Below are 12396 nucleotides of genomic sequence, written 5' to 3' on the forward strand. Positions count from 1 at the left end.
GATATCTCAAGCAAACACTAGTTTCATATTGAGAAAATTCGCCAGGCTTTGGGTATTTATGTTTGTTACTATGTTTATTTACTTTGTTTATGCAAGGGGTGGAGAAATGCGTGACTCAAGTGCCTGTGGGTATCAAAGGACAGCTTGCAGGACTCTAGTCTCTCCTTCTACCACATGGGTCCCTGGGATCAGACCTGGTCGTCAGGCTCAGGGCAGGTACCTTTATCTCTGGGCCATCTTACTGGTCCAGACTGCTTAGTTTTACTTCTCTTTTCTTACCTTGTTCTTTTAGATGAACAAAGACTCCAGAACATTCACCACTCAGTGTTCATTGTGATTCCTTAGGAAATATAGGCATCCTACGTTGGGCAATTGGGATGCTTGAGTGTATTGTATTGTATTGTATCGTATTGTATTGTATCATATGGTTTTGTGGATCTCTAGGACACCCCCTGCAAAATACCCATAGCACTCAGGGCACAATCGCAGTGTGTGGTTTATGACAACAGGATGTGGGACAGAATCAACAAAGTGAAGGATGCTTGGGGCAAAGTCTAGATGGGACCAGGTGCAGGTTCCCAAGGGTACCACTCTGCAGCTCTAGACAATCAGGTGGGGAAGGCTTTCCTTAGCAGTGACTGAAGTCAGCACGAGGCCTTCTCTTTAGAGGTCTCGGCCCAGCACTATTACAGGAGGCTAATTCTCTAGGCATCTCCTGCTCACACATGCCCTCATTCCAGCCTTCCAGGCAAAATTAGGTGTTCCCAGAGCTGCAGCTTCTGAACTCTGAGCTTTCTGTCTAGCCAAGGGCACACACAGTAGACAGGCCTGTAGAAGGACAGCAGGCAGAACCAGTGAGCTCATTCTTCTCTGATATACTGTATCCTAGATCCCTTCCAGTTCCAGTAGTATAGTTGATGCATCCAACTTTATTTGATACCATATATTTCTGAAGTTGTGTTTTCTAAAGTGTGCTTTCCTGTTGTTGTAGAGGTTCTAGCCTTTGTCAGGTCTTATTTGCCATTTGTTCACAGAGATCAGAGCAGTAATGTCCTGTCGTAACGGGGCTCATGGGCTTGTCTGTTGTCTCAAGACAACTTGGTCCCTCCCTCCCTCCCTCCCTCCCTCCCTCCCTCCCTCCCTCTCTCCTTGTTTTTCTTCCTTTTCCCTCTTTCCATTTCATCCTTTACTTTTTACTTCCCTTCCTTCTTTCTGCCTCTCCCCCATCTTCCTACACATTTCCCTCCCTCCCCCCTCCCTCCCTCCCTCCCTCTCTCTTCCACTCTCCCTCCTCCTCCCACCCTCCCTTCCCCTCCCACCCTCCCTCCTCTTCCCACCCTTCCCCTCCCTCCCTCCCTCCCTCCCTCCCTCCCTCCCTCCCTCCCTCCCTCCCTCCCTCCATCCCTCTATTTGAAGACTTTGATAGCAGCAGTAACAGAGCCCACATGGTTCTTACATGTGGTCGGTCCCTGTGCTGGAAGAGTATTGGCTGTAAATAGGAAATGTGTAAGTCCCGGACCAGGTATGGTACAGTGACAGCTGATAGCTGTAGTTTTCAGGTGTTTACCCCCCCCCCAGCTCCTTTCTGACTGTTCTTGTATGAATGCAAGTACAAGTGCTATTGCTGGGTTTTGACTCCCTCTCTCCCTTTCTCTTCACAGCCTACATAAAAGGTGGGTGGATCCTGAGGAAAGCCTGGAAGATTTACAATAAGTGCTATTTGGATATCAATGCCCTTCAGGAGCTGTATCAGAAGAAGCTAACAGAAGAGCCCTTGTCTTCTGATGCTGCCAATGATAATCACATAGTGGCTGAAGGGGTGACTGAGGAGTCCCTAAACAGACTGAAAGGTGCTGTTAGCTTTGGATATGGCCTTTTTCACCTTTGCATATCCATGGTGCCCCCAAACCTGCTCAAAATCATCAACCTGCTGGGGTTTCCTGGAGACCGCCTACAGGGCCTTTCTTCACTGACGTATGCAAGCGAAAGTAAGGACATGAAGGCCCCTTTAGCTACGTGAGTAGCTATATTGCAATGCTTTGGTAGATAATATAGTATTGAGAGTAAGTAAACAGCAGCAAGAGCTTTAAAGGAAATCAGAAAAAATGCTGGTTGGTTGATAAGGATGCTGTGCCTGTCATGGAATGTGTTCTGTGCTGATGGTGACATAATCCTGTCAGTTAGAGACCTAGGGCACTGTTTGTTAAGTTCCCTGACTCCTGTATTTGTTATTTCCTTGTTTTTATGTGTGTACATGTTTATGCACACAGGTGTGGGGGGAGGGATACACATAATAGTCTGTGGAAACTAAAGAGTAACCTTGGGTGTCAACCTCAGAGATAGGTTCATTTGAGATAGCATCTCTCATTGGCTTAGAGTTGACCATGTAGTCTAGGCTGACTAGCCCAGGGATGCCCCTGCCTGCACCTCCCCAGCAATGAAATTATAGCATGTACTACCAAGTGCGTATTTGTATGTGGGTTCTGGGGATTGAGCTCAGGCTCTCATTCTTGGGAGGTAAGCACTTCCCAGGTGAGCTGTTTCCCCAGCCAATGCAGTCGATTGTTTGTTACCCTTTGGGAGCCCACCACCAGCTCCCAAATAAATACAGGGAGACTTATCCTTACTTACGAATGCCTGGCCTTAGCGTGGCTTGTTTTTAGCCAGCTTTTCCTAAGTTATCCTGTCTACCTTTTGCCTCTGGGCCTTTCCCTATTCTATATATCTTTCCTTCTTGCTCTATGGCTGGCTGTGTGGCTGTGTAGCTGGCCCCTGGCATCCTTTTCTCCATCTCCTTTTCTGGCTCCTCTCTTCTCTTCCTTTTTTCTCTCTGCCTGCCAACCCTGCCTGTTTCCCTCTTCTGCCTTGCTATTGGCTGTTCAGCTCTTTATTAGACCAATCAGGTGTTTTGGGCAGGCAAAGTAATACAGTTTTACAGAGTTAGACAAATGCAACATGAAAGAATGCGACACATCTTTGCATCATTAAACAAATATTCCACGGCATAAACGAATGTAACTCATCTTAAACTATATTCTACAACAGGCCAGCCTACATCCAATAGTTTAAATGGTGAGTTTATAAGGAGTTTTGTGCCTTTACCAAAGTCTCTCAGATGTATACTTCTGATTTTATTTGAATTCATAAGGTCAAATTTTGTGTGGTTCTGAATTTTTTGTCTTTACAAAGAATATGTATGTTGGGTAATTTTCCTTGATGACCCTAGTTAGTTTGTGTAGTGTGTATTATTTAGATATCTTCCAATATCCAACTGAATTGAGCCATGTTAAAATTAGAATGATTAAGATGTTAGACAAGAATATAGCCTTAACATTTCATTCTGGGCGCTGGAGAAACGATGCCTCAGCAGTTACGAGCTCTTGTTGCTCTTACAGAAGATTCAGGTTTTGTTCGCAGTCACATGGCAGCTCATGACCTGTAACTCTAGGACCAGGGGGTTCTGATGCCCCCTTCTGGCATCCGTGGGCACTGCACACATATAGTGCACTTACATGCACACAGACAAAACACACCCATACACATAAAAAGAAACAAATGTCTAACATTTCAAGCTGGAAAATGGCTCCTCTCCTCAGGGTACACTGCTTGACGGATGCTGGGTCCTGTTTCTCTGTGTGACACCATCTTGGAAAGAATTTCTCCCTACTCTACGGTGTCATACAAAACCTTAGTGAGACGCAGTTCTACACGTTAGCATTGAAGGGTTGAAAGCTATTTAAGAATCATGGAGAATAGCTTTACCCCATCCAAGTCACTAAATTGTACAAACAGTGGCCCTTTACTGAATAATGTTATTAACAGGTTTGTAACTTGTGCACATTTCTTGCTTATGGCTTAGTATTGTTTTGTGTTTATCTCTGAAAAAGGGATTGGAATTAATTCTGCAAATTAATATGTTCTCCATATGGGGCTTAGTTTTACCAAGTCCACTAGATGTGGTATTCACATGAAGCTATTTGATGAGCTGGTTAGAAGTGTATCTCAGTGATTTTACTCTCTACATGCCTAGTTTAATTTAAGAGAATTAGTTAATTCTTGAACTGAGAGAATTACATCTTCAAAATCTGGAGAAGGGGCTTTAATCTGTCTCTATCCATTATTTTAATGCTTCTGTATGATTTGTGACTGTGGATTCTACATTTAAGTGTTGACTCTTGGCCCATACCATATATATATATATGGCATAAGATCTCACTAGGAGCCCCCACTATATAAAACAGGCTGGTCTGGAACTCCCATAGATCCACCTGTCTCTGGCTCCAAGTACTGGGATTAAAGGTGTGCGCCACTGCAGCTGGCCTGCACCCTGACTTTTCTGAACACACATTTTTACTTCTACAAAATGGAAAATCTTTTATTACAAAGAGACAGTAAGTTGATGGTGACTATTTCCGGTAGTAGCAATGCAGCTGGAAGTTTTAGAAAAGCCAAATACTTCTGCTGTGTCTTTCTCCTTTGTCCCATGCCAGAGTAGCAGTCTTCCAGATACTGACAAAAGTAAAAGCAGGGATGTACTCTGATTGTACTTTTTGGAATATTGAAGAGCAAAATTGTATTGGGAAAAGTCAGTTGTGGAAGAGCACAAGTTGATTTTTATTCTGAAAGCAGAAAGCTGTGCACCGTTGCTCACGGCCTTTCTTCCTCCCTGTCTCCCTGCAGATTAGCTCTGTTGTGGTACCACACTGTGGTCCGCCCATTTTTTGCCTTGGATGGCAGTGATAGCAAAGCAGGCCTGGATGAAGCTAAGGAAATTCTCCTCAAAAAGGAAGCTGCTTATCCGAACTCGTCCCTCTTCATGTTTTTCAAGGGACGGATCCAGCGACTAGAGGTAAGTCACCTTCCCCAGCCTCTTAAATAAACCCTGGTGACCATGAGTCCCAGTTCTGCTCGGGAGCTGCTAGGGGTGTGTTGGGATGCCATTGCCCCGGGAATGTCACTTCCTGGTGTCTTCTGTTAGTCAGGGCTGAGGAGGACCCTCGCAGGAACCCAGGATACTAGTCACTTACCTTCTCTTCAGCGGACAGGGCAACCCTGGGACCAGAGTCCTCAGTGACGAGAGTCCTCAGTGATGAGAGTGATAGGCGTACTTAAGCTTAAGGCACAAGGCAGCATGAAACCATGAGGACGCAACTCCTCTGAGTTAGTGACGGTTGATTTACACAGTGAAATCATCAGCTTTGAGCACTGCTTTTCCCATGTGTCCGTCTGCTCAGTTTCCATATGTACATGCCAAGCAATTTCCTCACACGATCCAGCCCCATCCTCAGAGCCAGCCTGAGCACAGACACAAAACTGTCACCTTCCGGTCACAGAAAAGGAAAACACGGATCCAAGAGGGCTTCTGAGATTTTCCACGTGAGCCCAGGCTGTCTCTCTCCAAACCCAGACCATGCCTTGGCTGCATCGCCCTGCCCCCTGCTTCTCTGTGTATTTTGTCTTGTTCAGGAGCATGAGGATTTGAGGGAAAATGAGGAGATTGCAGACATCTAAATGAAGGTGGCTGCTCTCACTGCAAGAACCACCCCTTCGTTATCTTACCAGTACTGTCAATAAAGTGAGGGAATGCTTTAACGCTCTGCCCTCCAGCTAGGTGTCCTTCCATCTGTCAGAAGTCAGCCCCAAGCAACCCCCCTCTCTGAGGACGGCGGGGATTTTCTGCTGAGCATTGCTCTCTGGGCACAAGGGAGGTTTGGTTTTCCCTTCTCTTCTGCCGGAGGTCCAGTTTCATATCAGCGAGTACACACAGCTAGAGCGACCTAGCTAAAGTGCTGTCACCTTGCTGGTGCTTGGGGTCAGTCTGGATTGAGCGGAGACTGTCACCCAGGAGTCCTCTCTGAGGATGGTGGGGATTTTCTGCTGAGCATTGCTTTCTGGGCACAAGGGAGGTTTGGTTTTCCCTTCTCTTCTGTTGTTTAGGGTTGAGTTTGGGTGTTGTCTAGAGTCATACAGGAAGCATGGAGAGTCATCTGTTCTGCAGTGGCTCGCTCGATGTCTCTTGAGCCTGAACACTGTAAGCAGCCCTCTAACTCTGGTTCTCACTGTACTGAGGATATTGGGATATTGTTTATGTATGTGTGCACGCATGGGGGCACATGTGCCGTGAACATACGTGAGGAGGTCAGAAGACGTTATGGTACCAGTTCTCCCCTCCCACTTTTATGTGGGTTCTAGAGCTCAATTTTAGGTCATAGGACCCGAATGGCAAGCGCCCCTCTCTGCCCACTGAGCTACCTCCAGGCCCCAGGCTTTGTCTTCCTGTTTGACTCTGCTGCGGTGAGAATTCTTGTCCAGCAGCACTAGGGTCTTGCAAGTACTAGGCAAGTTCCCTTCCACTGCTGTGAGTTTAATTCTCCAAGCACTGGTACAGATGTTCAGCCCAAGCAAGTCCTCAGTTCACATGCGTCCTCCTACCTTGGCTCCCCCAGTGTTGGAGTCACAGGCATGGGCCATGGCACCCAGATTTGAGATTTTACTGATAACTTGTTTCAAAGCACAGTAGAAATATCCATATACTTACACATATAGCCAAGTTAGTTTCATCTCAGTATCTTAAAACTCTTTGTTTGCACTCAAGCATGTGAACTTAGGGTTACTCTTCTTTCTGTCTCTTAAAGTGTAGTTCTGACTTGTGATGGTTTGAATGCAAACGGCTCCCATAGGCTGATACGTTTTAATATTTGGTCCCAGTTAGTAGAACTGCTTGGGAAAATCAGGAGGTATGGTCTTGTTGGAGGAGGTGTGTCACTGGGAGCAGACTCTGAGGTTTCAAAGGACTGGTGCCACTCCCAGTTAGTTAGCTCTCTGCCTCCTGGTTGTGTCTCAAGCTGTGAGCTCTAGCTGTTCCTGTTGCCGTACCCCTGCTCTATCACCGTGAGCTCTAAATGCTTTCTCTAGCAGGTTGGCATGGTCTTATTTCTCCTGCATGAAAACCTTGTGTTTAGTGTTGAAAGTAGAAATCCTGGCCTGATCCAGGGTTGGCCTGCTGCACAGATTAGTGAAATCATCAAGAGGAGTCCTTGTAGGCGGGGAAGGGAAGCTGCTGGTCATGTGCCTCCTCTTGCAAGCCTGTGTCTGAAGGACACACACAGTGACTGCATGGAGAGGCTAGGCTTTGCAGTGTCCTGGGAGGTCTGTTCCGGGATCCCCTTCAGAGGCTAGGCTTTGCAGTGTCCTGGGAGGTCTGTTCCAGGATCCCCTTCAGAGGCTAGGCTTTGTGGTGTTCCTGGGAGGTCTGTTCCGGGATCCCCTTCAGAGGCTAGGCTTTGCGGTGTCCTGGGAGGTCTGTTCCGGGATCCCCTTCAGAGGCTAGGCTTTGCAGTGTCCTGGGAGGTCTGTTCCGGGATCCCCTTCAGAGCCTAGGCTTTGCAATGTTCCTGGGAGGTCTGTTCCGGGATCCCCTTCAGAGGCTAGGCTTTGCAATGTTCCTGGGAGGTCTGTTCCGGGATCCCCTTCAGAGGCTAGGCTTTGCAATGTTCCTAAGAGGTCTGTTCCGGGATCCCCTTCAGAGGCAAGCTCAGCGAGTGTTCAAACACTTTCTGTACAGTGGCAGAGCATTTGCATGTGCCTGCACATTCTCCATACACTTTATACCGTGTCATACAATACGGTGCCAACACTAACTCATCGGTTGTTTTACTATGTTGTTTAAGGAAAAAAGTGTGTACGGGTACAATTTAAAACATGTGAGTTGGAGTTTGAATCTGCAGGTAGGGGACCCACAGTGCAGAACCCGTGGGTTGTTGCTGGGATTTGATGTGCTACTGAAGAGTTTCATTTCTTTAGATTACATTCTTGCTTCAGAGATTTGTGATAGTAAGGAACTGAGTTAAATAAACGTGAATGAGACAAAGTGAAAATGCATTTAAATGAAGCTCTGTGCTTGTGACCAGGAGACCCAAAATGAGGGCACAGGAGAACCCCGCTAAAGCTGTGCCTAAGGCCCCTTCTCTATAGCCTTCCAACATCACCATGCTTACTTCATGAGGACAGAGTGGGAGTTTCTAGGGCCAAATGGCCATATGGAAGAAGTTTCAATGCACTTTGTGTCTTTTCTTTATTTTATGTGTATGTTTTGTCTGAACATGTCTAGCATCACATGCATGCAGTGCCCCAGGAGGCCAGAAGAGGGCATCAGAACCCCAGGAACTGGAGTTACAGATGGTTGTGAGTAGCCATGTAGGAACTGGAGTTAGGGTCTTCTGGAAGAGCTGCTAGTGCCGAGCCATCTCTCCAGCACCATGGTGATGGGGAATGGTCTTCTGTATATGTTTATCTTATTGGTTGATGAATAAAACACTGTTGGCCAATAGGGAAGCAAGATAGGAGAGGAGGAGAAGGATTCTGGGAAATGTAGGCAGAGAGAGATACCATGTAGGCTGCTGGAGGAGTAACACCATGCTGGGCATTATGAGGTAAGCCACACCTTTTTAGCAATACAGAGATTGATAGAAATGGGTTAATAATTAAGACAGAGCTAGCCAATAAGAAGCCCAAGCCAATAGCCAACAGTATTGTAACTAACATAGTGTCCATGTGCTTCTATGGGGCAATTGTGCTTCTATGGGACAAGGTGACAGCAGAACCCGGCGGGAAACTCTGGAACACAATGGACTTAACCTTTTATGTCTGTACATGTATGTCACATCCACATATGTTGTATGTACTTACACAAAGACCTACATATAAACAGAATATTGGTCTGTGTGTGTTGCTTAAGCTCCCAGCTCTCTGTGAGCCTCTGTTCTGCTGCTTCTGTCCATCAGGAATGTCAAGCAGTCCGTGTTTCAGTACAGCTGCTGCCTGCTGCCTGCTGCCTGCTGCCATCTGAAATGGTCAGATAGGTGCTAGAGAGATGGCTCAGCCATTAGGAGCACCGGCTACTTTTGTGAGGATTAAGGTTCAGTTCTCAGCACCCACATCAGGGAGCTCACAACCCCCTGGAACTCCAGCTCCAGGGGCTTCTGTGTCCTCACAGACAGCTCCTCTGCATGGCCTTCACAGACAACTCTACTGCATGGACGTGCACACACACACACACACACACACACACACACACACACACACACACACACACGCGCGCGCGCGCGCACGCACGCACGCACGAATGCATAAATAAATATTTGAAATGGTGGCCCCGGTTCTGGGACCTGCACTGTACAGTTGTCAGGGCATGTTGAGATCTGCTTCATGATTGGTTTCTTGTAAGAGGCAGTGCTCTGTCCTGCTCTCTTTAGAATTCCCCGCTAGAGCCCCTTTCTGTTGAGCAGGGCACATTCATCCCTCTGTGCCGTCTGCAGAGACTGCTGTGATTGCTGACCGTTGCTTCATGGTACCTAGTGTCCCAGTCCTTCCTGGAGGGTGAGGACCTGCTCACATCTGGTCTCTGAAGCTCTGCATGGAAGGATTCCTTCATAGACTGACTACTGTAGTTTGATCCCTGCTGTTTCTGCCCCTTTTGTTGACCTGTTGTTGCAGGTGTCATCAACTCGGGGCATGTCCTATCTACCTGCAGTTGTCAATCTGACACAGCCTAGAAGGGAAGCCTCCATTGAGGAATTGCCAAGATCATATTGGCCTGTGTCCATATCTGTGTGTGTGGGGGGGGCACCTTGGTTATTGATTGATGCCGGAAGACCCAGCCCACCATGAGTGGCGCCAGTCCCTATGGAGTTGTCCTGGGCTGTATGGTAAGGCTAACTAAGATGAGTCCGTGAGTGAGCCATAGCTGTGCTTCAAGTTCCTGCTTGAGATTCTGGCCTGACTTCCCTCCGTAATGACCCGTGATCTGGACGTGTAAGCCAAGGAAACCCTGCCCTCCCCAAGCTACTTTCCCTCAGAGCGTTTTATCTCAGCAACAGAAAGGAAGCCAGGGCCTGGAGCTGGCTACGGTGTTTTCACTCTATACCTCTGTTTAAACTACATTCTGCATTGGTGCTCCCCCAAGATGATGGTCCACACAGTTGTTAGCTCATTCATGATTGTGGAGGGACTGGAAAGTGGGTGTTGATCCTTGAGGTGAGTCATTCATCAGGTAGAAAAGAGGGGAGACCTGCAGAGGTTGTGGGAGCAGAGGTCAGAGAAGAGGAACCACACACCAAAGGCAGTGCACTCCCGTAGCAGAAGCCTTTGTGAAGGGCAACCTGCATCTTGTGTGAACAGCATGATGTAATGTTGTTATTTATAGGATCAGAGACAATGCAGGAAGAGAACTAATTCCCCCAAGCTCCATTAATTGTCCTGTCTTCTTTCCCTCTAACCCACACACACGTCTCTTAATTACCGTAAGCATCCCCTCCCCACCAAAGCAATCAGGGTTGCCATTTATTCTTAGACGTACAGAAACCATTATTGGTTTCGTCTGGTGTGGGGAGATGGAAGACATATCTGTTCTCAAATCCCAGTGAGATGAGGCCACATAGTGTTTCCATACATAGTGAAATACATGATGAAAGCAAACTCACCGGCACGAGAAGTACTTTCACCCACTGCACTGACTGGTTGTGGTGATTGTACCTGGGGTTCACACGCGGTCCCTCACCAGACACCTGTGGCATCCCACCAGAGTGCCCGTCACTTCTCGGGACCCTTTGAGGTGCATTCCTGACGGTGACTTCAGTCTGTCTCTTTCATGCCCGTCTCTGTTCACGTTTGGTCTTTTCTACCTACTTTGAGTCTCAGTTTTCTGAGCACCGTGACTGAGATCATAAACTAGTGTGTTCACTATTTCTTTGTTTCCCGAGGAAATTCATGGCACTCCCCTGTTCTTAATTCTTTGATGTCATCTCTATCATGAACACATTCTTTTCACTCTTCTGCTCTCGGGCTCTTTTTCTCCATCGTGTCAAAGCATCCTGGTGTAGGGAGAGACTGTTGATTGGGGTCATCTCGACAAGGATGTGTGTGCTGGGGCGGTGCAGCTCAGTGGTCCAGGGTCTGGCTAGAATGCACAAGGCTCTGGGTTCAGTACCTAGAGCTCTTCCACGTTTGGGGCTTGCCTAGATTTTTTAAAAGTATTATTGCTGTTATTGGAGAGAGAGAGACAGAGACAGACAGAGACAGAGAGATAGGGAGGGAGGGAGGGAGGGAGAGAATGAGAATGAGTCAGTATGTGTATTATGTAAGTATGTGTGTGCATACCTACCATAGCATGTATGTGGAGGTCAGGGGATACCTTTGAAGACTTGGTTCTTTCCTTTTACCTTTATGTGGGATCAAACCTAGTGCCTTTGATATCATAGGCCTGTAGAGGGATGTCATAAAAAATAGGAAAAGTCCTTGTCTACAAGGAACAATATATGTGGCAGGATCAGTCATGACAGAAAAGCAAAGGACAGAGACAAGTGGATGGGTTTGATTGGACCCTGAGTGATGGGAGCTTGGAGACTGAGGTTGGCAAAGGTGGCCGATTTCAGTGGCATAGCCTCTTCAGGCCACATGGCTTCAGCAAAGCCTTCCTGTTGTCCCACTGACGCACGGAGACTGCCATCTGTCCTGGCACAGGGTGAGGAGAGTGATGGTAGCTTTTATGACGCTGAAGAGTGTGGCACCATCTGGGAAGTAATATCACCTGCAGGTGGATTTCATACCTGCCAGCCGCCTCCGAATGTCCTTCAATTCAGCTTCGTTCAAGAATGTAGCAGGAAGCCGGGCGGTGGTGGCGCACGCCTTTAATCCCAGCACTCGGGAGGCAGAGGCAGGCGGATCTCTGTGAGTTCGAGGCCGGGCTGGACCGACAGCCTCCAAAACAATACAGAGAAACCCTGTCTCGTAAAAACAAACAAACAAAAAGAATGCGGCAGGATGCAAAAGCCGGTGAGCAGCAGCCGAGCATTCCTGCAGAAACAACTACCATGCACTCCCATGCTGCTAAGCAGCAGAGCTATCTGTAACTAGTGGCTGGAGACCCATGACTTCTAATAGGCTTCTGGAGTCCTTGTGTCAGAATGTCTGGAGACCTCCCAAGCGCTTAGTGACTCCAGAATGTCCCTGGAGCATAGAAGTCTGTGTCATTTCCTAACCCGCTGGCTCTGTGTAGTCAGCAGTAACGGCACAGGTGTTCCTGCTCTGTGGAACTAGCTGCAGTCGCCACATCTCATAGTCTCTTACGTGCATTGGATAGTGACGTCCTCGTGTAGAACTTTTTAGGAACTGGGCTGCTCTCTGTCTCCTCGATGGCTGCACTAGGTTCCTAATAACCCCTCCTTTTACCTTTCTTGCCTTATAGACTATTCTTAACATGCCAGTCTCTGTGACCCATACAGAACACTTAGAGTTTAAAACCTGGATTCTGGGCCAGTAATCGGCTCGGTGGCTGAGCGTCCTCACTGTGCAGAAGACAGGAGTTGGTTCTCAGAACTCATGTAGGTGGCTCACAGC

At 47.5% G+C, this 12396-nt stretch overlaps 1 protein-coding gene across 2 annotated transcripts in view; it reads left to right on the plus strand.

Annotated features, from left to right (window-relative positions):
• Positions 1-12396, plus strand: part of Ttc39c (tetratricopeptide repeat domain 39C) — an 84803-nt gene that overhangs the window by 51104 nt on the left and 21303 nt on the right. For both annotated transcript variants that reach the window (XM_040757847.1, XM_040757848.1), the window contains 2 exons: positions 1662-2016; positions 4681-4849. In XM_040757847.1, the coding sequence (XP_040613781.1) occupies positions 1662-2016; positions 4681-4849 (524 nt within the window). The remainder of the gene's footprint in view (positions 1-1661; positions 2017-4680; positions 4850-12396) is intronic.

Source organism: Mesocricetus auratus, unplaced genomic scaffold (genome assembly GCF_017639785.1).
Source record: "Mesocricetus auratus isolate SY011 unplaced genomic scaffold, BCM_Maur_2.0 Super-Scaffold_100015, whole genome shotgun sequence".
Taxonomy (NCBI): domain Eukaryota; kingdom Metazoa; phylum Chordata; class Mammalia; order Rodentia; family Cricetidae; genus Mesocricetus; species Mesocricetus auratus.